The sequence below is a fragment of the Castor canadensis genome, chromosome 16 (genome assembly GCF_047511655.1).
Source record: "Castor canadensis chromosome 16, mCasCan1.hap1v2, whole genome shotgun sequence".
Classification (NCBI taxonomy): domain Eukaryota; kingdom Metazoa; phylum Chordata; class Mammalia; order Rodentia; family Castoridae; genus Castor; species Castor canadensis.
The window spans coordinates 16,573,290-16,601,058 of NC_133401.1; the positions used below are offsets into that span (position 1 = coordinate 16,573,290).

Below are 27,769 nucleotides of genomic sequence, written 5' to 3' on the forward strand. Positions count from 1 at the left end.
GGGCCCTTGGTGGCTCATGCTTCTAATCCTACCTACTTGGGAGGCAGAGGTCAGCAGGATCTTTTCCTTCATTTATGCTGGATTCAGCCAGGTTTCTGTTTCACGAACTCCTAACCCTAATACCCTATCTTCCAGGCACCTACTGTCATCAGTGCACGTCTCTGAAAACAATTTGTCCTGTTGCAATGCCGTGGGTCTTATACAGTCTTTTACATAATCCCACCTCCTCGGCTGTTATTGGCCCAGGGCTGGTTCATCACCAAAGTCTAGCCAATCATAGTAGACCGTGGTTTATGCCAAGTTGATTGATATACAGATGGACCAATTACAGCCCTTCCTTGGAATTGTTGCGCTTGGAGCCCAATGCACTTTGAGGCAACTGGGTGCCATGTTTTTTGAGCAAATAATGAGGGCAGAGAGGAAAAAACTGACTTGAGGTCTTTGAAATCAAGGGGCAGGGACACTTGCCCCTGCTTGTTTGGTTATGTGGGCCAACCATGTTCTCTTTTGGCCCAAGGTGGAGCAAGATAATTTCTGTCACTTGCATCCAATACAGACCTAAGTATAACAGTGCCTCATCACAAACACTGCCACACGCACACGCACGCACACACACGCGCGCACACCCACACGCACGCACACCCACACACGCGCACGCGCACACACACGCGCACACGCACAGCACACACACGCGCACGCGCGCACACACACGCGCACGCGCGCACACACACACGCACACACACACAGTCACTACAATCTTTGCACACACCAAATGCACACATACGGACCCTGATTCAACAGCTCAGTGCATGTGTCTTTATTTTTGGATGATATAAAAGAATAAACTTAAAAAACACTTCAAACCAAAAACCAATGGCTCCCCCCAAGTATTGTGACTCCTTTTCCCACCCCGATAAATAGAGACTTCTGTTTATCCATTCGCCCTCCCACCCCCATAATCCCCTCTGCTATAGACGTACTCTGGGTATATATTACTCTACTTAGCAATAGACATCTCCCGAAAATAGAATTCCAGCCCTGCCACCTGACTCTACCCTGGCCCCATGTCCCCAGGACCCCCTGCTTCAGACCACCCTCCATTGTAGGATGCTGGTGTCCTTGCCGCCCGTGGTCAGGGCCATGCTGTCATCCCACAAGAAGGCCACATTCGTCACATGGCTGCTGTGTCCACCATATTTGTGGCTGAGAGCCTGTATAAGGTTAGAAGTAGGTGAAAACAAGATCAAAGGAGGCAATGTCACTCTGAGGTCTTTTCGTCCTGACCCCCCCCCCCCTTTGTTTGGTTTAAATCCTTCCTTTAAAAACCAATTGTGAAACTGAACTATTTCCTCCAAGTTTAAAATCTGGGAGTGGTGAGGCACACCTGTAATCCCAGCACTCAGGAGGCTGAGGCAGGAAGATCTCAAATTCAAGGACTGCTTGGGCTGTATAAGTAAATTTCAGGCCATCCTGAGCAACATATCAAGACCCTGTCTCAAAAAACAAAACAAAACAAAAAACCCCCACAAAAACAGCTAGGTGCAGTGGCTCAAGCCTGTAATCCTAGATACTTGAGAGGCAGAGATCAGGAGGACCGCAGTTAAAGGCCCAAGCAAAAAGTTAGCAAGACCTCATCTCAACCAACCAGCCAGGCAGGGTGGTGTTTGTCATCCCAGCTAGGAGGGAGGTGTAAGTAGGATATGGTCTAGGCCAGCCCAGGGTAAAAAGGGTTAGGTGTATGGTTCAAGTAGTACAGTACTAGTCAGTGCAAGGCCCTGGGTCCAATCCCCAGTACTGTAAATAAAAGAAAATAAAATTTAAAAACTGAGGGACTTCATATTAAAATTCTGATTTCTCAGCTAGCCATGGTAGTTCAGGCCTGTAATCCTAGCACTCAGGAGGAACAAGAGTTCAAGGCCAGCCTGGGCTACATAATGAGACGCTGTCTCAAAATAAAAAAATCAAATCAAATCAAATCCTGATTTCTGACCTCTCTTAAAAAAAAAAAAAAAAAAGACTTGGCTCCATAGACCTGCTTCCCATTAAATGTGGGGTGTAAGGAGAGGCTCCCCCAACCTCAGGCAGTCGGCAATCACCCTCACCATCTGCTGTTTGCCCCTGCAAATTTGGCCTCTGGCCCTTGTCCTAGAACTGCAGACATTCTTGGGTGCTGGAAATCTCAAAGCCTTGAAACCAGCACATCCCTTAGAATGTGAGCTTCATGAGGGCAGTGACCTTGTTTGTCTAATTCACTGACGTATTCCTTTCCCCAGCACATAGTAGGTGCACATCCAATATTTGTTATCATGCACCCATCTCAGAACTGCAGATGTTCTGAACCTTAAAAAGCCACATCTTCAGCCTGAAGTTCATTGAGGGCCAGGTGTGGTGTTGCATGCCTATAATCTCAGGACTTGGAGGCTGAGGGCAGGAGGATTGAGAGCTCAGAGCCAGCTTGGGCTACATAGTATGAGTGTGCCGCAAAAAAATCAAGGCCGGGGATGTAGCTAGGAAGCACAATGTCCTGGGTTTGAGCCTCGGCACAAGAAAGAGAGAGAGAGACAAAGGAGGGGGAGGGAGAGAGGGAGGGAAAGGAGGAAGTGAGGGAGGAAAGAAGAGGGAGAGAGGGAGGAAAGGGGGGAGGAAGAGAAAAGTGAAGAATGGTCCTTGGGATCAAATTCGCTGTGTCTGTCTGTCTGTCTGTGTGTGTAAACCAATGCCAAGGAGTGGGGCTGGACCAGAGCTGTTTGAATCTTGCTCCCAGTGCTACCCCCTGTCTCCCAGGTCCCCAAAGAGGCACTTACTCGAGGCTGACAGCAAGGGTAACTAAATAGGTGAACTTTGCCAAAGTCATCAGCGGAAACCAGCAGCTTCCCGTTGTGGGAACGGGCCACGGCGTTAATGTCGGTACCATCTGCCCCCTCTGACCAGATCCCTGCAGGCAAGGTAGGGAGGAGTGGCAAGATATCAGCTGGGGCTGGGGACCCAAGGAGAGCAGGCCCTGGCTCCCTGCATCCTTGCCTTCCCACCTACCCTGTCTCTATCAACCAAAGGACTCAGAATGACCTTTTAAAGAGGCCGATCCGATTGTTCACAACCCTCCCATCGCTTCCCAATGGTCTCAGAAGGCCTGTCATCCTACAGGCTCTGCTGGCCAGCTACTGCTACAGCCTCATCCTTCACTGGGACTGCTCTTCCCAGTGACAGCCATTCTGCCTTCTTGCATTTCTCCAAATGCCAAGTTCAATGACACCTCTGGGCTTCTGCATATGCTGTTCCCTTTCCTTGCCTAGAGACTGCTCTCCATCACCACCCTGGGAAGTTCCTCTTTATCCTCCATGTCAGCTGTCTCTTCCTCCAGGAAGCCCTCCCTACTTCCTCCCAGACCAGGCCAGATGGTACACCTACCCACTTTCCCTGTCCCAGCCCTACCCACTCTGGGCTATCACAGTTTAGGACCAAGTCTGTGTCCCACAAGGGGACTTTGAGCTCTGGGAAAGGAAGGCTGGAGCTGTCATGGTCACTGCCTTGTCCCAGCACTGTCTCAGCACAAAGGTAGTGTGGAGTGACTGCATCCAGGCCTGGATGGAGCACTGGAAGTGTGGAGTCCCTCCAGGCCATGTGCCATCACCCATTTGGTCTCACTTCATGACAGCTCGAGGGGACCTTCTTGTGATCATCTCACTGCCCCACACAGTAAAGGGGGTGAGTTCCCCACCCTGGAAATAAGCAATAAGAAACTGTGCAAACCATCACCCTTGAATGTTGCTTCAAACTCCAGTCTTCAGTGGGACCTCCCTCATTCTAGAACTTACCAAACACACCAAACCCCAGGACACAAGTAGCAGTGGCCCACTCCACATTCCTCATGGCATCTGCATTAGTGATTTGCTTACAGGTGGCAGGGTCCCCTGGGGAAGAAAATCGGGGAAGTGTTCAGGGTTTTCAGAACTCCAGCCACATTCATCCATTTCCCATGCACAGGCACCCAAGGTCCAAGGTAGAGGAAGCCAGTGCTAATTCCACCTCCCTGGAGCGCCTGAGGGCTTGATTCTGGGTCCAGACACCCCAAAGCCTAAGCAGGGGCATCGCCATAGAAACTTGCCCCCCTTCCATCCTGCCAGAAAGGGGAAGAATTGGCTAAAAATGATCTCATCAGGAGGGAGTCACAAGCCAGAGCTCCAGAGCTCCTTAGTTCCAAATCAGAACACCTCGTGAACACTGAGCTGGGGGAGAAAGGTTCCTGCCTCCCTCACAGAGAACTCTGGGAAGTCTCTGTAAATTGCATGCAAATGAGGCTGAGGATGGGTCTCAGAGGACTCACAGTACAGAATCTCGTAGTCTCCGGAGTTGGTGACAAAGCAGCTGCTGTCCTGGGCCCAATCCAGGTGGGTGATAAAACTGGAATGGCCCTGGGGAGGACGGAAGGGGCAGAGTTAGAGCAGGCGAGGGCAGAACCAAGGAGAAGGGGACAGTATTAGATCAGGAAGGGTAGAAGGCAAAATACAGAGGAGGGTGAGAACACAGGGGGCTAGAGAAAGGATACACAGACCTTTGGAGTGTGGGGGCGGGGCCAGACTACTGTGGGTGGGGCCAGACTGTGATGGGCGGGGCAGACACAATGCACTTAGAACAGGATGGCAATTTAGAACACGTGGGCGGAGCCAGACACAGGGGGCGGGCCTTAAATGCAGGAGGCGGGGCTACACAGACATGAGTTTTGGGTGTGGAGGCGGGGCTACAAAGGGGCAGGTTTAGAACGTGAGGGGCGGGGCTACATGGAGGGGCGGGGCTTAAACACAGGAAAGGAATAAGGGGGCGGACTGAGACGCCTTGACGTGGTGGGGCAGTCAGTTGAGTGCTGAAGCTGTGCTCCCTTGAGGTAGAAAATTGGTTAATTCTGCACCCTCTGGGTGGCAGCGCGGGCTGGGGACCACGGCCCACTCACCGAGCACTTGCCCAGGCGGCTGACCTTGCGGCCGCCCTGGTCCACCGTGTACACGTACACCAAGTTGTCGTGGGAGCCCACGGCCAGGTATGCCCCGTCTGGGGGAGGGGGAGGGGCTATGAGGAGGCACCCAGGCTCCACCCCCTCCTCTCCCAGGCTCCACCCCTCCTCTCCCAGACTCCGCCCCTTCCTCTCCCAGACTTCACCCCCTCTTCAGCAACCCCCCCCAGGCTCCAACCCAACTACAATCCCTCCCAGGCCGTGCTGCACCAGCTCTATGCCCTCCGCCCCCTGTCTGTTGCTCTTGAGTCTTGGTCCCCAGGCCCTGCTTCTCCAGGGTCCCAAGCCCTGCGCCTACCTGGAGAGAAGCTGACCACTGAGATCTGCTCATTGCCATCGGTGTGGATAGCCACCAGGTCGTGGGTCTCTGTGTCCAGCAGCAGCCATCTTTAAGAAGGTGAAGTGGAGGAGAGAGAGAGTGAGCTGACCGGGCAAGGAGGGGCAGCAACCTAGAGGTGGTCTGAAGGAGGGAGGGGTGAGAGAGCCCACAGAGATGTGGGAGAGGTGACCCCCAAAGGAAAGTTGAGCCATTAAGGCCCGATAACCTAATTAACCTCTTGGCTTTGGGGGAGAAGGTAAGGTTCGCCCAAGGTTCAGAGAAACCCCAAACGCCCCCATTAGCTTTACCTGCCCGTCACTGTGCCCACCGCGAGCACAGAGCCACTGGGGTGGAAGCCGGCCGAGTGGGCAGGGTCCTAAGAAGGGAGAAAAGATGGAGGGCTGAGAGCTGGGGTCCTGCACCCATCCGGTCATTCCCCTGCTCCAGAGCCAGCTGTCAGCACAGCATGAGACGCTGTCCTAAACTGGAACCGGGATTACAGACCTGAGCTACTGGTACCCACGACCCCTTCCTTGAGCATATGGGCCTCATGGAAAATACTCCCTTCACTGCCGTTTCTAAGTATGGTTCTAAATTCCCACAGCTCTTTATTCATCAAAAATAACTTCCTTAGGGCAGTTCCTAGAAGTGGGCCAATCGGGACAAAGGATGTATTTGTGTATTTTTTAACACTTTTGATTTTATAATTGTCCATATGTCTTCCATGAAAATATATACAAGTGCTGGGTTTGGTGGTACACACCTGTAATCCCAGCTACACAGGAAGTGGAGATAGGAGGATTGCGGTTTGAGGCCAGCCCGGGCAAAAGTAGTTGACACTTACTTATTTTGCAATACTTTGGTTTGAACTCAGGGTCTCAAAATTTCTAGGCAGGCGCTCTACCACTTGAGCCATGTCTCCAGCCCTTTTTTGTGAAGGGTCTTCTTGATAGGGTCTCATGAACTATTTGCCCAGGCTGGCTTTGAACTGTGATCCTCCTGATCTCTGCCTAGTAGCTAGGATTATACAGCCACCAGCACTGTGAGCAAAGGTAGTTTTTGAGACCCTATCTCAAAAACAAAATTTAGGACTGGGAGCATGGCTCAAGGGGTAGAACAACTGCCTACCAACCATGAGGCCCTGAGTTCAAATCCCACTGCTGCCAAAAATAAATTAGGAACTTGACTGCTTGGTTTAGCTGCCCACCCTCAGTTGCCTTTACGGGTATACTATTGCTTTATAATCATTTCTGCTTCAATAAAATCTAGCTTTTGCTAGATCAAATAAACATGCTAAAAAACCCAAAATTTTTAAAAAAGGCTGGGGTTGTAGCTCAAGTGACAGAGCACCAACATGTGAAAAAATATATATGTATATCTTCAAGTGCTGGGAGTGGTGGTACATGCCTGTAATACCAGCATGCAAGAGATAAAAGGCAGGAAAATCATGAGTTCAAGACCAGCCTGGATTACACAGCAAGATCCTGTCTCAAAAAAAAAAAAAAAATTTCCAGTTATTATCGGTTGGGTCTGACTGTCTGTTCCTCCATGTCTTCATCAGCACTGGATATTATAATTTTTAATTTTATTTGAGGGACATTTGATTCCTTTACAGGCAGTAAAGCACTATGAAGTCAGACCTAGGTTCAAAGCATAACTGACACTTCCCAGCTACGTGACATCAAATAACTTGACCTGTTCAAGTTTTGATCGTTTCATCTCGCAAATGGAGATCATGAACAACAGGACTGTCATGCACAAGCTGTGAAGTCTTCACAATGGTAAGTGTGCAGGTAAGTGGCCCATGGTAAGTCCTGGCCAAGGTCAGCTATGCATGTAACTATACTGTCCTGTTGTGTTATTTCTCCTTCCTTCCTTCCTTCCTTCCTTCCTCCCTCCTTTCCTCCCTCCTTCCTTCCCTCCTCTCTTCCTTCCTTCCTTCCTCCCTCCCTCCTCCCTTCCTTCCTCTCTTCCTCCTTTCCTCCCTCCCTCCCTCCTTCCTTCCTTTCTCCCTGCCTCCCTCCTTCCTCCTCCCTTCCTCCCCCTTCTCCCTCCCTCCCTCCCCCTTCCTTCCTTTCTTCCTCCCTCCCTCCCTTCTTCCTTTCTCCCTCCCTCCCTCCTTCCTCCTCCCTCCCTCCCTCCTTCCTGTTCCTTCCTTTCTTCCTCCCTCCCTCCCCCTTCCTTCTTTCTTCTTCCCTCCCTCCCTCCCTTCCTCCTTTCCTCCCTCCCTCCCTTCCTCCCTTCTCAGGACCTTGCACTTACTAGGCAGCACTCTACCACTTGAGCCACACTCCCGACTGTTATTCTGCCTTCGCAAGAGGGAAATCCATCATCCCTACTACCTTGAAGACTTTGGGGGAGGAGTGAAGACAATGGTGAGGGCCAGGTATGTAGCTCAGTGGTACAGCAGGTGTTTAGCTTTCGAGAGGCCCTGGTTCTATCCCCAGTGTGGGGGCGAGGATTATGCAGGTAAAGTGCTAAACTACTTTCTCCAGCCATGGTCCACAGACCACCTGAATTGAATAGTCTGAGGGAGCTTGTTTAAAACTGCAGATTTGGGGCTGGAGATGTAGCTCAGTGGTAGAGCACCTGCCTAGCATGCACCAGGCTCTGGGTTCCATCCCCAGCATGAAAAAACAAAACAAACTGCAGATTTTGGTGGGTAGTCGTGCTACTTGAGTGGCTGGGATAATTTTTTTTTTTCCTTTGGTAGTAGTGGGGTTTGAATTCAGAGCCTTGAATTTGTTAGGAAAGTGCTCTGTCACTTCAGCCATGTCCCCAGCCCTAGGGAGGAAGACGTAGGAGATAGGAGGATTGTAGGACAAGGCCCAGTCAGGAAAAAGTTAGCTAGACACCCTATCTCAAAAACAAACTAAAAGCAAAAGGATTAGGGGTGTGGCTTAAGGGGCAAAGTACTTGCCTAGCAAGTGTGAGGCCCTGAGTTCAATCCCCAGTACTGCCAAAAAAAAAACCCAAAAAAACCCCCCAAAAAATTACACCCCCTTCATAATTACTAGGAATACATTATCCTCAATCCACAGAAGTTCAAAGGGTATATAAAGTGTTCCAAGGTCAGAGGTCACCATGGAAGAATTCCAGAAGAAAAGCCTCAAAGAACTCTGTGGGGGATATAGGGACCAACCACCTTCCCACTCTACATAAGCAGAGGAACTAAAAAAACTACACTTCAGAAAATCCTTAGCAGCTAGAGGTATGCTGTGATTTGGGTCTAACCATCCTTGCATTTTGGTAGACTCTGGAATGCAGAAGGCAGAGGTCTGCTTCTCCTACCAGTTGAGTTGTGAAAGCAATGGGGTCTGCTATACTAACACCCCAGGTGCAATCATCGGCCTTGTGCACAATTCAAAGGCAAGGGCACAGAGTGTCTGTGTCTGGCCAGTGCCAGTCTAGCCATCTTTCAGAGCTCTAAAACAAGACAGTCCACTGGAACCTTCACGCCAAAGGAGATACTCTTTCCTGGCTCTTTCAGTATAGTAGCTTCTAGCCACATGTGCAACTAACCCTTGAAAAGCCACTAAAGAGGGTGGGTGCCATTGGCTCACACCTGTAATCCTGGCTACTTGGGAAGCTGACGTTCAGAGGATTGTGGCTCACGGCCAGTTGAGCAAATAGTTCACAAGACCCCTGTCTCCAAAATAATCAGAGCAAAATGGACTGAAGGTATGCTTCAAGTGGTAGAATTCCTGCTTTGCAAGTGTAAAACTCTGAGTTCAAACCCCAGTCCCACAAAACAAACAAACAAACAAACAAAAATCTCCCCAAAACTCAACCTGCTTCTCCAGCCTGTCCAGTGGCATTTGTAAATCCCTGTATTGGATACCCTTCTGCTTAAAATACCTTGTGTGGTTCCCAGCTGATGTACTGAGCCCTGAAGCATGAAGAAAAGGAATACTGGGAGAACAAATGTGTTCACTCCTCTGTCCTCTTACCTCAATGACCCTGCTCCACAAGGGCTGGTGGGACTCTGAACTCCACAGATGCACCAGTTTATCCTGCCCACAGGTCACAAACTGTGCCCGGCTGGGGTGTGCAGCCAGGCCCCACAGCTCTTCCACATGGCCCTGTTGGAAAGGGAAGATAGCAGAATGAAGCCTGTGATCCTGGCCCTTTCCCATCCACCCCTCATACCAGAAAGTAGCAGTGAAGTAGCCCTAGTCATCCACCCTGCCCAAGGTGACTCAGGCAAGACCTTTGCTCAAATATTCTCTCTCCCGTGATGAGCTGACTCCTGCTCCGGTATGTGACTCAAGGCAAATCTGATTTTGCCTCTTGGGCCTCTACTTTCCTCAGCACGGTGAGAAGCAGGGGAGTGTTGTGGCTCAGAACTTGAGCTCATGAACCAGACAGACCACATCCACTTTGGCCACACATCTCCCAGGTGCACAGCTCCTGGGATCTGGGAAGTCCTCCTGGGGTCAGCCCTGGAGTCAGATGAGCCCAGCATCTCATGGAGAGCACTTAGCCTGGAAGATTGGCCCTCAACTCTCTTACTGACTGTGGCTAACCAGTCACCCAGGCTTCTCCTTGAAGCCTCTGTTGCTTTCTTTAAAATCGGACCAAACAACGCATGTGCCTTGCAGCCTGCCAGTGTCCCTCAAATCATGGTTAGAAAGTGCCACACACAAGGGCTAGCTCAAAGAAGGCATTCTAAAAATGGAAGTGGCTAGCTATTATTTATTTATTTATTTATTTTGCGGTGCTGGGGATCAAACTCAGGATCTTAGTAGGCAAGCACTCTGTCACTGAACTCCAGCCATTATTATATCATTATATCATAATTGCCTTGGGATTGAACCCAGGGCGTTGCACCTGCTAGTCAAGCGCTCTACACTTGCACTAAGACCCTGGCCCTTTGCTTGGCTTTTGATTTTTCAGATAGAGTCTCACTAACTTTGCCCATGCAATCCTACTGCCATTTCCTTCTGAGTAGTTGGGATTACAGGCATGCACCTTCATGCTTGGTCCCTATTATTATTATTAATCACAGAAAATTATCAGTATGTTATTAATCTATAATTACCAATAATCATAGAATGACAATAGCTGCTATCCTTATGATTAATATTCATATAGTTACCATAATATATTTAGGCTGTTAACATGTTTTAGTAATATAAGAGGGCTTTAAGTTTCCTTCTGTCTTCAGGGCACCTAGAAAAATCTCACTAGCCCTTGAATGCCTTCATTTTCTTATGGAAACCAGGGTCAGAGGAGAACAGATGCAGCAGGATGGATTTCAGCTGCACATCAGAGGGAAAAGGCAGGGAGCAGGTGAAGGCAGGGAACCACTGGAAGAGGAGTAATTTTGGACAAGACTCTGTGAGCACCTATTCTGTTGGGCACCAGTCTCAATGACGGTATGACGTGATTCATGGAATCCTTCTCAAGCCTTATGCCATTGTTTCTGTTACTCTTCCATTTCTCAGACACAGGGAGGTGACTCACTTGCCAAATATCACACAGCTAATGAGTGACAGGGCTCTGATTCCAATCCAGGCAGTCATACTCGAGAATATGTGCTTCTAACCGTCATGCTTCATGGCATCTCGCTAAGTGGGTTTTAATTGGATGGTGGTGGGACTGTGGCAAGCTAGAGACGGACGAGTGGGTGTTTGAACTACAAGAAGAAATCAGCTGAGAAGGTGAAGTTAGGAGGATCACAGTCCAAGGTAGGCCAAGGCAAAAGTGTAAGACCCTATCTGAAAAACGAACTAAAAGCAAAGGGCTGAAGGGGGTGGTTCAAGTGGTAGAGGCCTGCCTAGCAAGCACCAGGCCCTGAGTTCAAATCCCAGTTCCACCAAAAAAAAATAATAATACTTGATTTGTGCCACGTGCTGGTGGCTCACACCTGTCTGTAATCCAAGCTACTTGGGAGGCTGAGATCAGGAGGATTGTGGTTTGAGGCTAGTCAAGGCAAACACCTTGTGAGACCCCATCTTTAAAATAACCAAAGCAAAATGGGCTGGAGGTGTGGCTCAAGCAGTAGAACACCTGCTTTGCAAGTGCAAAACCCTGAGTTCAAATCCCAGTTCCACATACAAAAAAAGAAATTAGATCCATCCCAGGAGGCCTTCCCACATCCTTGGCCTTGGAGGTGTGTGACCTGTATGACAGTAGGACAGTCTGCCTGGGCACTTACCAACAAGATGGAAGGATGCCACCCCCACAACAAGAAGAGAAGAAGGGGAGGAGGTAGTCTGGTTGTGGGGTCATCCTGGCGACCCACTGACTGCTGGATCATGGGGAGTTCTGGGGGGTCCTGAACAAGGGCAGGGTGAGGAACTAAGGTGGGAGCAGGTAAAGGAAATAGAAGTGGCATTTGTTAGAGAACAGGGGAAGGGAGGGGCAAGGATGTGAGGAGAATGGGAAGAGTGGAGGGGTGGCTGTAGAGGTGCACACCTGTAATTCCAGCTTGTCAGGAGGCAGAGGCAGGAGGATCAAGAGTTCCTCCTTAGTGAGAACAAGTCTTAAAACAAAATACAAACAAAAGGGCTAGGGGTGTGGCTCAAGGGCTAGAGTGGGAGTCCCTGGGTTCAATCTCAGTACCAGGATAAAGAAAAAAGACTGGATGATTGAGTAGTACAGGGCAGAAAAGCGGAGAAATAGCAGCAGAGGGTGAGGGTGGCAAGACAGCGCTCACCTGAATGAGCAGTGAGAAACCCGTGTGCACTGACCCCTGCAGGATGGAGTTGCGGGTGGTCCCCACATACAGCGTGTCTCCCCGGCCCTCTGCCACAGTGCGCACGGGGCCAAAGTCCTCAGGGACCTAGGGCAGATGAATGTAGGACACACAGATCAAGGGTGGGAATGACATGCGGACTGGGGGTGGGAGGTCTAGGTTTAGGAGCTCTGATGGGGTGAGGCCCTCTCCATCCTCCTTGGAGCCCCTCACCTCCTTACCTCCACCTCCTGCAGCTTGCTGTAGTCAAAACCCCAGAGGACCACCCGTCGGTCACGGCCTCCTCCAGACACCAGCGTCCCACCCCGCAGGGCGCAGAGGGCAAACACGCCACCGTCATGGGCACCCAGCACCGCCTGGGTGATGCGGTTTCCACCTGCAGGTGGCCACGGGCGGGGGTTAGCATGGAGAGGCCAATGTCCATCCATTCACTCACCTTTCAATCTTTGCATCTGCCCTTCCACCCACAACCCACCTACTCTCCACCCAGGGACTCAAGAGCCCGATCAACCAGTCACTAAACCATTGGACTAACATCTGCCCAACCACCCTTTGATTCATTCACCCCACCCCACCCACACATACCCAGGCCTTCATCCACTCACCTGGCCACTGTCTGTTCATCCATCCACCCACCCATCCATCCGCCCATCCATCCATCCATCCATCCATCTGCCCAGCATCCACCCATCCATCCACCTGCCCACCCGTCCATCCATCCATCCACCCATCCATCCATCCACCCATCCACCCATCCATCCATCCACCCATCTGCCCCATCCCTCCCTCCATCCATCCATCCATCCACCCTCATCCACTTATCTACTGAACCATCAATCCATCCATTCACCCTTCCTTCCATCCATCCCTCCATCCATCCATCTCTCATCCATTCACTTACTTTCTCTTTCATCCAACTCCATCCAAACATCTACCTGTTTCTACCAATTTTCCTATCCATCTACCTATTTACCCACCTGTCCACCATCTGTCAATCCACCCATCCAGTCATTCATCCATTAACAAATTTAATCAACAACCATTTAACTAGCATTTACACTGTGCCCCAGTCTCATATTAGGGACACAGTGGTGACCGAGACAACCTCAGGTCACACTCTTATAGGGCTTACAGTTCAATGGCACACTCAGTCAGTGACAGCCACAGTGGTTGGGACTGGGAAAGGGACACCGAGGAGACTGTGAGATTCTACAGAGAAGGCACCTAGCCTGGTAGGTCAGGGAGGGCTTCCTGGAGGAGGGGATGGCTGAGCAAAGATCTGAAGTTGAGTAGAAGTCCACATTTCAGGTGGAGGAAACAACTTTCCCTTATGAAGGTAGAGAATAAGAGCAGAAACTGTTTAGAGAACTAAAAGAAATCTGATGTAGCAGAGAGTGGTGGTACACTCCTGTAATCCCAGCACCCTGGAGGCTGAGGTAGGAGGATTATGAGTTTGAAAACAGCCTAGGGTACATAGTGAGACCCTGTCTCAACAACAAAATACAAATACAAGGGCTAGAGCATAGCTCAAGTGGTAGAGCACTTGCCTAGCAAACACAAGGCCCTCGGTTCAATCCCCAGTACTTCCACTTCCCCCCCACCAAAAAAAAGAAAGAAATCTGGTCTAAGTGTACAAACAATGGCAAAAGCATCAAGATGGAGAAGGCAGGGCCTGCCCTCTTCCTTATCCCTTGTATCCCTTGTCCCCAGGAACCTGGGAGTAATGGAAGGAGAGGGACAGGGTCACATTTACATTTGCTTCTGAGCTGGAGGGGGCAAGACTGGAAGCCGTGAGGCCAGGGAGAGGCTGAGGGGAGAGGAAGGATAAAACTCTCTCCAGTTTCCTCATTCTACCACCCTCAGATGCTGTTCTACTTCCTCCAAGTAGGCTGGGCTCTTTTTTCCTGTTCTCTTATTTTTTGGCAGTACTGGGGTTTCAACTCAGGGCCCCAGGCTTGCTGAGTAAGCGCTCTACCACTTAAGCCAGTCCTCCAGTCCTAGAGTTTTAATTTATTTTTTTTCAGAACCCAGGTCTGGCACACTCTTAGCACATGCTCTACCACTGAGCTACACCGCCAGCTCTCCACTAATTTATTGATAAGGTCATCTATTGGTTGGAACAACCATTTTTCATCTGTTGGCTAAAACAATCAATTCATTCAATCATCGACCACTTCTTAGAACAATCTATTGTTTTTAGTTTTAGTTTTGGTTTTAATTTTTGCGTTACTGGGGCTTGAACTCAGGGCCTACACCGTGAGCCACTCCTCCAGCCCATTTTGTGATGTTTGTTTTTCGAGATAGGGTCTCAGGAACTGTTTGCCCAGGCTGGCTTCAAACCATGATCCTTCTGATCTCTGCCTCCTAAGTAGCCAGGATTACAGGCGTGAACCACTGGCACCCAGCTGGAACAATCTATTCTTAACAACGCAGTGATCCATTGGCTAAAACAACCATTCATTCACTCATTCATTCATTCTGTACCACTTTATAGATGCATTGCCTGGAACAAGATCTATTCACTCATTATCATAGTCATTATAGTGACAACCACTCATTTATATAATTTTTCATTCACCTAATCACATGCATTAAGGAAAAGGGCATATTCATTTACCCAGTCTTCCATTCATTGAGTGGGATGACCCCTTCATTCATTCATGTCATTATTCACTCGTCCATTAATCCACAGGATGAGATAAAGCATCCATCCACCCACCCACCCACCCATTCATTCATCCATCCATCTATCCATCCACCCATTCATCTATCCATCCACCCATCCATCTACTCATCAACCATCCACCCACCCACCCACCCATCCATCCACCCACCCATCCATCCATCCATCCATCCACCCACCCACCCACCAATCCATCCATCCATCCATCAATCCACTCATCCATCTTTCCATCCACTCATCAATCTACCTATCCACCATCCATCCACTCACCCATCCATACACCCATCTACCGATCCACATATGCATCCACGTTCCATGAGTTAGCCCATTCATTTATACTTCACTTGACCCCTCACATGGATTGTGAGGACAGGGCTGGGGAGTCAGTAAGAACTCTAGGGAAGGGGATATTTGAGCTGATTCTGGATGAGGGCGTAGGAACTGGACAGGTAAGGAGTCACCTATTGTACCACTCACTCCACACATCATGGTTAAGGAAAGGGGGCACAGCTAAGGTGTTTGGGAAGACTGGGTTGGGGACAAACAGGTGGGGTGATACTAACCTTTGCCCCAGACATAGAGGTTTCCCCCGGAGTCTCCGGTGACCACGTCGCCACCCTCCAAAAAGGTCACACACAGCACATACTTTGGTTTCTCATGTTTCTAAGGTGGAGAAAGAGGGAAAGGCATCTAGTGTCACTGAGCAGGGTGGCCTCCCAGGGGTCACCTGCATCCAGGGTCAAGGTTCAGGGGACCCCTTTGCTCTTTGGGGTCTGAGGCCCTGTGTGAAGTGTCCCATCTCCACCTGCCTCCCATTGGAGTTTCTGACCACCTGGGACTTTCTTCCTACTTCTCTCTGGTTGTCAACTTCTCTCCTGCTTGCTGTGCCTCGCTCTGCCCTCTCGCTCCCTTTCTGGGCATCTTTCTGTCTCCCTAAGTCCCTTTCCCTCCATCTCCCACTTTTGTCCTCTCTTCTGCACCTCCATCTATGCCTGGTGCTCTCGGTGCTCCCTTCTGAGCAAGCAAAGGCAGAGAGCCCTCTCAGAGGCCCCCTTATCTCCCCTCTGGGGCCTCCACTTCATGTTCAGTTTCTGTCTCTCTCAGCCAGTTAGCCTGTGGCCTCTGTGGTCACCCTTGTCAGTGACTGCAGGCTGCATTCATTCTGCATTTAGTATCTGCTGGGAGCTGCTGTGGTTTTGGTTTTTTTTTTTTTTTGGTGGTACCTGGGTTTGAACGCACGGTCTGATGCTTGCTAAGCAGGAGCTGTTCCACTTGAGCCATGCCCCCATCCTTTTTGCTTTAGTTTCTTTTTCAGATAGGGGCAGGCCTCAACCATGATCCTCCTACCTCCACCTCCTGAGTAGCTGTGCTTACAACTGTGTTATTCTATACCCAACTTGTTTTTTGAGATAGGGTCTCAGTAGCCTTTTTGCCCAGACTGGCTTTTGAACCTCTAGCCTCCTATTTCCACCTCCCAAGTAGCTGAGATTATAGGCATGTACCACAATGCACAGACCTTGATGATGCCTTCTTTATCCCACTGAATTCTCACACTTCAGAGTCCCCACAGTATGGACAAGGAAACTGAGGCCCAGCAGGCAACAGCTCAGCATCCTGTACACCCAGTGTCTGAGGCCCTCTGGGTGGTCTCCATATCTGGGCCTGGTGTCCCTGCCTGCATCTCTCAGGACCAGTGCATCCCCAAGCCCCAGGCACTCACCTCGAAGAGGCCCTGCCGCTTGCTCAGGCTGGCCCCCTCCAGGCTCCAGAAGTAGATGTGGGATTTCCCGCAGGTGATAAGCAGCGTGGGGTCTGTGGGGTGGAAGGTGGCCACCAACACAGCCTCATTGGAGCACTTCGGAGGGAGGGGAGATTCTGAATGAGGGCCTCAAAGCCACCAAGGTTACCATACCCACCCCACATAAGATGCCCTATACGGTTGAGCAGGTTGTACCTTTCCTATATGGTAAACTAAGGTAGGAGCAGAGTAGAGCATCTTGGCTGGCATCACCAGCCTAACAGCAGACACTCTGAGTCCCTACTGTGCACTACACACCGTGCTAAGCACTTTATGTTCACTAACATATTATTCTCCAGTGTCCTGGGAGGTAAGGCCCATTAGTTCCCTGGCCCCACTGCACATGTCAGGGTTGGCCTTGAACCACAATTCTCCCGATCTCAACCTCCCAAGTAGAAAGGATTGCAGGCATGAGCCACCGGTGCCAGGCTAGGCTTGAACTCTTGATCCTTCTGCCTCTACTTCCCAAGTGCTGGGATTATAGTTGTATACCAGCATGCTGGGCTCATACTGACCCTTCTTTTGGGCCTGGTCCACCCACACTGTCCTCTAACTTTCTCTCTAAGACCCTGTAAGGAGAATGTTACCACTAACCCCATTTTACAGTGAAGCAACTGAGACTCAGAGAGGGTAAGTCACTTATACAACGTCACACAGCCAGCAAATGGCAAAACAGGACTTAGAGACAACCACAGTATTCAACATGTCCCACATCTGTCAGGGGCAGAGGATAAGAGTGGTTCACCCCACCTTGCAGTCCACCACCTTGGTCTCTTTGGCCCAGTCCCACACAGACAGTATGTGATCGTTGGATTCGTCCACTGCACACAGCAGGTTGCCCCCATTCTGCAGAAGAAGACAGAGGGAAGGTGAGTCAGGATCCATTTTCTCTCACCCACTCTCACTGCAGCATTCGACATGCAGGCCTGTTTTAAGACCTCCAATGTTCTGTCACATGAAGCATATTAAAATCCAGCCTTCCACACACCCAATTTAGGGACCGTAAAATCTTTTTGGGAAGATTTTGAACTCAAGGCTTTGCACTTGCAAAGCAGGTGCTCTACCACCAGTACATTTTGCTCTGGTTATTTTGGAGATGGGGGTCTCCTAACTGTTTGTCCAGGCTGGCCTTGAACCACAGTCCCCCTGATCTTAGCTTCCCAAGTAGCTAGCATTACAGGTATGAGGCTGTGCCCAGCCTTTTTGTGTGTGTGGTGCTGGGGATGGAACCCAGGGCCTGGTGCATGCCAGGCAAGCACTCACAAAATGCCCCAGCCCATTCCCTTCTCAGGTTTTGATAATTTGCCTTGTGAAATGATTCATGTCTAAGAAATTCTTTTACTTCACATTCTGCTGCAGGAATCCTTGCTGACAACCTCTACTCTGAATTTTCACACAGAATGACTTTTGCGGGGGGGGGGGGATACTGGGGTTAGAACTCAGGGCCTCACTCTTGCTAAGCAGGTGTTCTACCACTTGAGCCACTCCACAGCCCCCCCCCCCACTTTTTTTGTGATGGGTTGTTTCAAGATAGGGTCTCAAGAACAATTTGCCCAGGCTGGCTTTGAACTGCGATCCTCTTGATCTCTGTCTCCTCAGCTAGGATTAGATTACGGCGTGAACCTCTGGAGCCCAGCTGAGACAGGTTCTCACTATGTAACTCAGATTGGCCCAAAGTTCACCATCCTCTTGCCTTAGCCCCCAGTGCTGAGATTACAGTTGTGCATCACCACACTCGATCTTTTTTTTTTTTTTTTGTGGTACTTGGGATTGAACTCAGGGCCTTCACCTTCAGCCACTCCACCAGCCCATTTATATGAAAGGTTTTTTTTGAGGTAGGCTCTTACAGAACTATATGCTTGGGCTGGCTTCAAACTGCGATCCTCCTGATCTCTGCCTCCTGAGTAGCTAGGATTATAGGTGTGAGCCACTGGTGCCCAGCTCAACTTTTTTTTATATACATGAAATCCAACCATTTCTAAAGGTCTGATGATTTTTTTTAAATAACTTTCATTAGATACAGATTTACTTTGATTGAGCAGGGTTGTCTTCCCCAGCCACACACACTATGACAACAATACAGCATTTTCTTGGAAACTCTGTTAACTCCTTAGGTAAGCATCAGAAAACCTGTGTGGCTCTACTCCAGGGTTTTTTAAACTATGTGTGGGAGGACAGGTTGTGTTTGCTCTCCAATCCACTGCAGTACGATAAAAATGTAAAATATGATTTTTTTTAAATGCCATCCATCACACGCTGGAGTGTTGTGCCAATGTTAAATTACTCCATAAATACCTAAAGGCTTACTCGTGATTTCTGTGTTTATCCGGGTCTAGACAGACCATGGCGCCAGATGTTTCCAGAGAGGGCAGGAGTGTGAGAAACACTGCAACAGGTGTCAACTGATCCTCAAGGGAACGCTGAGCTTTTTGGGGACAAATCGGGCTACCCAGTGTCCCTCATAATGGAAAACCAAGCAGGCCTGAGCGATTACAGGGATTCAGGGGAGCCCCAGGGCTTGGACCGGGCCAGGGGCGTGGTCACCTCGGTGACGTCACGAGGGGCGTGGCCTCCAGCCCCAGGATTCCGTAGAAAGGTGCCTCTGGCTACTCCCAAAAAGAGGCGATGGGTCAGGCTGTGCCAGGGACTTACCGACTTAGAGAAGCCCACACAGCACACGGCTCGGTCAAACACCCCCAGGCCCAGCACGTGTAAGGTGGAGAGGGAAACTGAGTCCCAGATGCGCACATGGGGCGGCAGGGGCTGCAGGAAAGAGAGGACGTTACCTAGTGCTCAGCTCCTGTCCTGCCCACTTTTCTGCTGGCCCCCTCTCCTGCATCACCTTTCCCTCCTTTGTGGTGCCGGCCACTTGCCCCGTGGCGATGGTGACCATATCCGGGTGGACAGCCAGGCTGAGGAGACAGGGGACAGATGGACAGGGCTCAGCGGGAGGGGAAGGGCTCCCAGGGACCCAGGACCCCTCCTGCTGTAGGTTATTGTCTCAATGCCTGGTTATTTCCATCACGGACTGGTTGGTTTAGTCTTTTGAAAGCAAGAGGGGAGACCCAGCAGGCCGGCATCTCTAACCCCAATGTCCTCAGGGCTCTGGCCTGCACAAAATAGTGACCATGGTGACCCACAGATCTAAAGGGGCCGCCTCCAACCCATGGTGTGATTGTCCTGAGGCCTGTTAATGTTTTTCTTTTTCCCTTTTCTTTTCTTTTCTTTTTTTTTTTTTTTTTGAGACAGGGTTTTGCTATATAGTTCAGGCTGGCCTGGAACTCTGGATCCTCCTGCCTCAGCTTCCCAAGTGCTGGGATTAAAGGCATGCACCACCATGCCTGGCTCCAGTTCAGGCTTTTCAAAAGAAGCAGAAACTGTAGGCATTGAGTGAAATTAGCAATATCTGAAATACTGATAATCTATTCATATTTTTCTACTGACTCCTGCCGAGAAGCATATGGTGGTCTTGCAGATGGGGCAGCCTTGTAAAAAGATGCCCACCAGTCACAGTGGCTCAACTTCTGCCCCAGTGTCATGGCTGTCCCACCCCCTGTCCCTGCTAGGCCTCACCATTTGATGTCATCGTTGTGTCCCAGGTAGTGTCGCTGCCTCTGCTCCTCCACACTGTACAGCACAGCCACAGAGGCCACAAAGTACACTACCTCTCCAGTGGGTAGCAGATAAAGGTTGGCCCGGCAATCACGGCCACGGTAGCCATAGCTGGGGACACCCGGGGCCAGTTAAGGAGCCTGTTTTACACTGTGCCTGGCTGTCCACGACTCAACATGGCCATGAAATGAGGTTATTTGTCTCTGCTCTCATCCCCGTAGTGAGGTGAACTCTGGTGCCCTCAAAAAGTAAGTCCACGTCTTAAACCACCTACCCCAACCTGTACTTGTGACCTTGTGTGATGTAATTAAAGTCTCAGGATTCGATTATCCTACGTGATCTGCATGGACCCTAAATATGGTGATAGGAAGGATCTTTATTTGAGGTTCAGGGGTTTGAACTCAGGGCCTTGCACTTGCTAGGCAAGTGTTCTACCAGTTGAGCCACGATTCCAGTGTTTTTTACTTTTACTTTTTTCAGATAGGGTCTGGAACTTTTTCCCAGGTAGGCCTTGGACCTTGATCCTCCTCTCTCTGCCTCCTGAGTAGCTGGGATTACAGGCATGCACCACCACTCCCACTTCTGTCTCTCATAAAGACAGAAGAGGGCTGGGAGCATGGCTCAAGTGGTAGAGTGCTTTGCCTAGCAATCCCCAGTACTGCCAAGAAAAAAAAAAAGTACATGTATCCTGTTCCATGGAAACCACTGTGCCTGGCAGTTACCGCAAAGATGGGGGAGCTGAGGTCTGCACCAGCTTCTGCAGTCTCAACCAACTCTCATGGCTGCCGAACAAGCCCTAACCGGCAGGATAATCGCCCCGATTGCCCTGGATATTTCCAGCTGCCTACAGAAGGCTCTGGGCTTACAGAAGGCTGAGCCATTTCCCCAGCCTGTTGGACAATCCCAGAGAGACTAGCAAAACCTAGAGCAAGGAAGACAGGGCCTGAATTCCTGGAGCGTGGACTCCAAGCTGATGGGCATTTTGGAAAGAGCCCAGTATCAGGGTCTTTGCCTCAGATCTGCTCTAGACTGGCTTCAGATCTCAATCCTCCTACCTCTGCCTCCCAAGTAGCTGGGATTACAGGTGTACATCACCAGGCTGCACCAGAATGGTCTCCTTTTAGTTCCTTCTGGTTTCTCAGTGTTCAGAAACCCAGGTACTGCCCCAGAGTACCACAACCTCAGGTTGTGGTAGTCCCAGCACTTATCCTAACAGAAACAATCTTGTTCATTTGCTCTGTGGTTTCTGGGTTCTCATCTCCCTCCCCCATTTTAGGAGCTGAGTTCCATGGATATGGCCCAAAGGTAGAAGTGACTCAGACACCTGAAAAACACTTTGCAAAAACTCATGACAGCAGTGAATGGTAAAAGCTCATGCTGCCTATCCTGCACTCTATGTCTGCACTCCCCTGAGCCACGGTGTTCCTTGCCCTTGGCCACAGAGGCCTGGGAAGCCCCAGTTTCAGTCCAGTCCTGAGTCCCTTCCTCCTGCTGAAGTCCTTCAACCAGGACCTCTGGGGCCAGAGCACAGAGGATGGGGGATGCAAGGATCAAAGCCAAAGGATACACCCAGTCCAGTTTGAACCGACAAGAAGGTAGCTCAGAGCGCGTATCCAGGCTGTAGGTGGGTGCCAGTTCATCCGGGATCAACATAGGCACAGGACGACCTCTCAGGAACATTTTCACAGAGCCCTCCTCTGCCAAGACACCCCCAGAGGTCAGGTGCCACACCAGCCCCCAGTCCCATTCCCATCCCTCTTGAACTTCATTTGTTTATATTTTTTGAGACAGGGTCTTCATGTGTAGCCCCAGCTGACCTCAAACTTGCAATTCAACTGCCTCAGCTTCCTGAGTGCTGGGATTACAGAAGTGCAACACCACATCCAGTTTCACTTTTTTTTTTCGGTACTGGGGTTTGAACTTAGAGCCTACATCTTCAGCCAATCCGCCAATCATTTTTTTGTAATTTTTTTTTTTTTGAGATTGGGTCTCATGAACTATTTGCTCAGGCTGGCTTTGAACCGTGATCCTCCTGAATAGCTTCACTTTTTTTTTTTTTGAACAGGTGGAGAAACTGAGGCCAAAGAGTAAAGGCCCAGTAGCTAGGACTCCTGACTTCCAGATCTGGCAGGTCACCCCAGCAAGCCTCCATGGAAGTCCCTCCCACCCTCCCCACTCACCCATGCTGAAGATAACTTCTTTGGTTTTGCTGCCAGGAGAAGATGCAGAAAAAAGAAAGAAAAAAGTGCCTTAGCCAACAAGTCAGCACGGGGACAGAAGTGCTCCCCCACCCCACCGCTGCGCCGAGGTCTCTGTCGGGAAACTTTTGGAGGCGAATAAGGAGCAGAGCGCTGCGTCTCTGCAGGCCGTGTGCTTTGCTCGGTAAGACTAGCAGAGCCTAAGACACAGGCCCAGAGAAGCAGTGATCGCCAAAGATCACACAGCACGAAGTAGCAGGGCCGCGATCCTGGAAGAGGGGCGTCACCCCTCCCTCCTAATCTGCACGGTGCTCCCAGCGCTCCCCACTCCCAACCCCCCCCAAACTTAAAGCAGCAAGAGAAGCAGCCCAAGTTCAAGGGAAGGGGCGTGTCTCCAAATTCCCTCTGCCGGCGGAAAGGGGTGAGGCTCTCGGACCTGGGTCCCTGGGAATCGGGGTGGCCTGGGATTCAGGCCCCGGGAGAGTGGGGAGGTGGGAGGGGGTCTGCGAGAGGGTCTCACCCAGCTCCAAAGCTACTCATGGCGGCGGTTGGCGGAGCTTCGGGGCCGGGGGAGGAGCCGGGACCAGCTCCGCCGCTTCCGGCCCTGGGAGGCGCCCGCGCCGCCGCGCCCTGCCCCGCCCTCCGCGGTGCCACTGGGTCCCACATCCCGGGCTCTGGAGTCCTGATACCAGGCTCTTTTTGGGTGAGGGGGAGTGAGGGGGGTTAAAAATGATTGAGAACACAGACTCAGGAGCGCGCTTGCCGGAGTTCAGACCCAATTTTGCCTCTTTGTAAGCAGTGTGGACACAAGTTGTCCAATCTGCCCCGGTTTCCTCATTTTAAAAAATCTGGATAATCACCACCTCCCGGGGTGGCTGCAAGGATGAAATCGGTGAGTGCAGTAAGCCTGGAGTAGTGCCTGACACATGCTATCATTTCAATAGATGGAAACGTGCGGATTTGGACCCTGGTCCTGCCCTAGCCTAGTGTCCCAAGACCTGACCACGCCCACCTGCACCGTGACTCCACCCTTAGACTTTGACTCCGCCCAAATCTCCCGATGACCCCGCCTCCAGAGAGTTGACCATGCCCAGAAATCTGATCACACCCACTTCCTTCTCCTGATGTGCCCCCAAATTGACTTGGTCCCTTGCTCAGTCTCCCTCCCCACCCCACTTCCGCTCTCCTCTGACCACTTCTTTCACGTGCCCAGTGCCAGTGTTGAGTCCTTTCAAGGCCTCCAAATTGGCTCCGCCTCTCGATGTTGAACCACGCCCATCTAGCCCAGCCACGCCCATTTTCACCTGGGCAAGAGTCTCCTGATTCCACTCTGTGCAGGGCTCCTGAAATCTGACAAGTCCCCTACCTAATCTCAGCCCGGGCTCTGATTCTGCCCAGGCCCTACCCTTTGGCCACACCCTCAAAGCCGAACCACACCCCTATCTCTGATTCTTCCATTCCCTGCAGAAACTCTGAGGCTTGGGCCCTGACTCCACCCTGACACTCAATGGGGACTCTGTTTTACCTTTAATAGTCACACCCACGAGTCTGCCTTCTCCCTGACTTCCTGTCTGGTTCACCCAGTTAGACCTTGACCATCCATGCTTTGTGGGTTCCAGTTCCTCTATAAGGCCACGCCCCCAACATTGGCTCCGCCCTCCAGGACTCCTATATTTGACCAGGCCACCCCTCGTATTCTGAACCAGCGCACCCCAATGTAGGTTATGATCATGTGGCCAGGGGCATGACTCTAAATTCCCCATCTCTTCCCCTGCCTGTCTGGGGTTGTAAGCCCTGCCCCAACACCTACCCTTCCTTTTTGGCGCTACAATTGCTGCTGGAGGATGTGGTGCGGCTGCGGGGATCCTCGCGACGCACGGAGGCAAGGCGCTCTGGTGACAAATAGCGTCGGCCACTGCGAAAGAGAGAGCAGAGTGCTGGGAGCAAAGCCTGCCAGTCCTCCCTTACACCCTCGGCTGCTGGAGCTCGGGCACCTGAGTGTCCCCCCACCCGCCCACTCCCCACCATCACCCCGCCCTCCATACGAACAGCCTCCGGGATCTTCTTCAAGGTCTCGGAGGAGGCTGAGACTCCGGTTTCTTTCCGTGCCTTACCTGCGCCCGGAGGTCGCCTCTTTCTTAGGGGAAGATGGGGACGTGGCATAGCCGCCCACACGCCGCGGGGGTCCCGAGCCATTTAGGGGCGTCCTGGTGGGAAGGCCTTTTAAGAGCTGACACACTGGAGCGGATGGGGACAGAGATGGTGAGTGCGAGGTCCCAGCCCCGGGACCTCCCCCATCTCACTCCTCCAGCCTAACCAGGATACCCGAAGCGGTGGTCCCTAGACGCGGGGGCGCCCGGCCCTTGGGGGTGCCCCTCGCGCGCAGCGCCGCGCCCTGTTCTTCGCATGCCCGCAGGCGACGCAGTGCGTCCGCCAGCGCCGCCTTTAGGACCGCCAGCTCGTCTTCCTGCAACTGCAGCCGCTGCTCCAGCGCCGACACGCGGTCGTCCACCTCCATGCCGCTGGTGCCCGACAAATTGTCATCTAGAAGGCGGGGGAGTGCGGGCTGCGGGGGGCCACCCAGGACCTCTAACGCCGGAGGTGTCCCTTCTGCCTTCCAGATCTAAGCAGTGGCCAGCCACGCTCCCTGTCCTGCAACCTGGGGCCGAGATGCTTGGAGATGGGCCAAGGAAGAGGGCTCCGCGGGGGGAAGGAAATCACCGCTCGCCCGCCCTTCCCCAACTCCTCTCTCTGCCACTTGCTCCCTGGCCTTGTGACCTTGGGGAAGTCCCTACCTCTCTTGAAGATTCTACCAATCCAGGAGCCTCACTCCATTTTTAAGATTCTGTGACTAAGATGCTAAAAATCTATGAGTGACATCAACATTATAAGGATGACATCAGCCCACTTTCAGTGACACCAACGTTCTAGAATGGATCCCCCATTCGCTGACTGATATCAATATTCGATTACGGGTACTAAATCCTCCCCTCAATGTTTCTAAGACTCCAGGCCCAAAGGTCGTGCCTCCTTCCTCCCCTCCCCTCCCCTCTCCTCCCCTCCCCTCCTCACCAAGGGATTTGCCCCTCCAGGCAGCCACAAGGACAGAGCTTTCGCGACCCCTGGCGGCCGACTTGGGGGTTGCAGGCAGTACATAGTGGATTCGGGAGACCCACGTAACATGCAGGTGACACTCAACCTCGCCTCCCCATCTGGAGTTTCTCTTCGCTTGTCCTCCTGTACCCCACACCTCAGATTTGGCTCCCTCCCTCTTCTTCAACTCATTAGTACATCCTACGTGTCTCCCTAACTGCCCACTTACCCCGCCCATTTTCCCTGAAGTGGGGGAACTTAGGTGGCCCCCCTCCCCTCCTTCCGTCCCACATCATTCATACCCAGACTCATCGCTGTCCCTCACAGTCGAGGAGGCCCTGGCTCCCAGCCCGGTGGACGTAAAGATGGTCGCATAAACAGAGACGGGGCTTGGAGGTCGCACTTGCCATCCCGCGTCCCTAGGTCGCCCCGCCTGTCCGCTGGGCACCGCAGTGCAGCCGCTTGTCCCTGCCCCCTCCCTCCGCGGCCCAATCGCCTTCCGGGCCTCGCTGCCCTGCCCCCCCCACCCAGGGCTTCGCAGGTCCAGTGCCTGGAACTGCAGAGGAAGGTGGGGGCCTCCGGAGGTCCGGGGGAGAGAGATGTCAAGACTTGGATCCCCTAAGGGGGAAACTTCAGAGTCTCTATTGGCATCGCGTGTTGCAAAGGAGGAAACTATGGAGGGGCAAGGTTGGAGGGAGTGTGCGGAGATGCACCAAGGGTCACAGAGCTGGGGGAGGGAGAAGGGGACCTAATCACCTCCTTATGCTGAGCCCCTTCCTACCTACCATTAATAATACTGCAAAAAAATACCTGTTATTGTAAGTTTATGTGCCTAGGCAAAGCCCATGCAAAATACCTAGCGCGTTTCTCAACGCATAGTATGTGCTCAATAAATCCAGAATATAATTAACTATTATTTCATGATACCTAATTCTCCACCAACCCTAGTAGTTGTGGTAGTCTATGCATTTTTCTTGAGAGAGGGAGGAACAGGATCGCAGCCAAGAAGCTTCCTCGTACATGGACACACAGTCTTTCAGAGGCAGAACCTGTACTTGGCCCAGGCTCAGGAACTGTCATCTGCCTCTTAGAGGCAGAGGAAGATAAAATGACCATTTTGGGTCATCTGCCAAATCCAGTGGTTCCTGGCTGAAGGGTGTGTATCCAGGGGAGTGACCTCCAAACAGGCGATGGGTCCTTCCTTCTGAGTGAATTGGAGGTACTTTCACCTTGACACTTCTGCCCCACCCTGAAAAGTCAGCTTCATTCTGAGACTTTGAACTGCCCCATGCTCCCCCCATTCAAGTCCTCTGCTCCTCTGACCATTGCCTTTGAACTCAGCTCTTTTGCTCAGAGGCCAGCCCCCACTTCCCACTTTTCCTCCAGTCTCCCTTCCCATCTACCCCAGCTTATCCAGGCCTGACACCCACAATGGCCCTTCAGGTTTCATATCTATTTGTCTAGGGAGAAGGGAGGGGGCTTAATGGGTGGGAGAGGTGAGGATTTGGGGGTGGCTCACTGGAAGAAAAGCCCTCTGGTTTTTTACCAGGTCCCACAGCCTGCCCTCAACTCAACACCAAATCCCACCCTCAAACCCCTCTAATCTGTCTGTCCCTCTGCTACGGAGACAAGGGGAGGGTACCAGAGGCTTGAGCAGGAAGGGTGAGAGCAGAATTCCAGGTCCAGTAGACCCCTAGGCCTTCCCTCCTTCCGCCCACAGGTTCCTTGGGAATCTGTCCCCTTCTGTCCATCTGTCTAGCCACCTAGTGAGTAGGGAAGATCTAAGTGGGTGGTGGTCCAGGGTCCATGATTTGGGGATGGAGACCTTGCTTTGAGGTTAGGATCGCGCTGATGGGGGAGAAGTGGGGAGGGTCTTCAGCAGGGAGGGGAAGAAGAAGGTTGGGGTCGGAGGAGATAGGTTCAGCCCTGGGCGGGGCCAGAGTCAGAACTGAGGAGGGGGGGTCTCACCGTTGCAGTACTGCAGCAGCGAAGATGTGTCGTAGAGACCGCAGAAAGCCGGGCCGCGCTCCGCCATCGCCCCGCCACAGCCACCGCCGGCCCCCCCTGCCCCAGCCCGGGCCCGGTCCCCCCCCCAGGCCCTGCCTCCCGTTGCCATAGCAACGCCCTTCGTTCCAGCATCCCCAGCTCGGCCCACCCAGCATCAGGCGGCCGGCGCCGAGCCTGGCACCGGGGTCATCCCCCAGGATGCGCAGAGAGAGGGGTCGGGACACCCTCTGCCAGTCCCTCCAACACAATCTTCAGGCCAGGATTGGCTGCGTCCGGGTCCCCCTCGGTACTGTCTGGTCACGCCCACAAACGGAATGTATTCTCTCTAGACCCCTTCCTCACCTTGTTGGA

The 27,769-nt window shown here is 51.8% G+C and overlaps 1 protein-coding gene across 1 annotated transcript; it reads right to left on the minus strand.

Moving 5' to 3' along the window:
* Positions 1-802: 802 nt before the first annotated feature.
* On the minus strand, positions 803-27,716 carry Eml2 (EMAP like 2). The gene is given in 23 exon segments (XM_020172926.2): positions 803-1,211; positions 2,805-2,935; positions 3,816-3,911; positions 4,325-4,412; positions 4,949-5,046; positions 5,307-5,395; positions 5,636-5,703; positions 9,278-9,409; positions 11,989-12,114; positions 12,249-12,403; positions 15,274-15,373; positions 16,431-16,565; positions 17,259-17,354; positions 19,161-19,271; positions 19,351-19,420; positions 20,082-20,231; positions 21,688-21,817; positions 22,301-22,329; positions 24,129-24,233; positions 24,433-24,556; positions 24,644-24,862; positions 27,380-27,502; positions 27,505-27,716. Coding segments are annotated over 23 exon segments (2,547 nt in total). The 5' UTR covers positions 27,551-27,716; the 3' UTR covers positions 803-1,085.
* Positions 27,717-27,769: the final 53 nt, after the last annotated feature.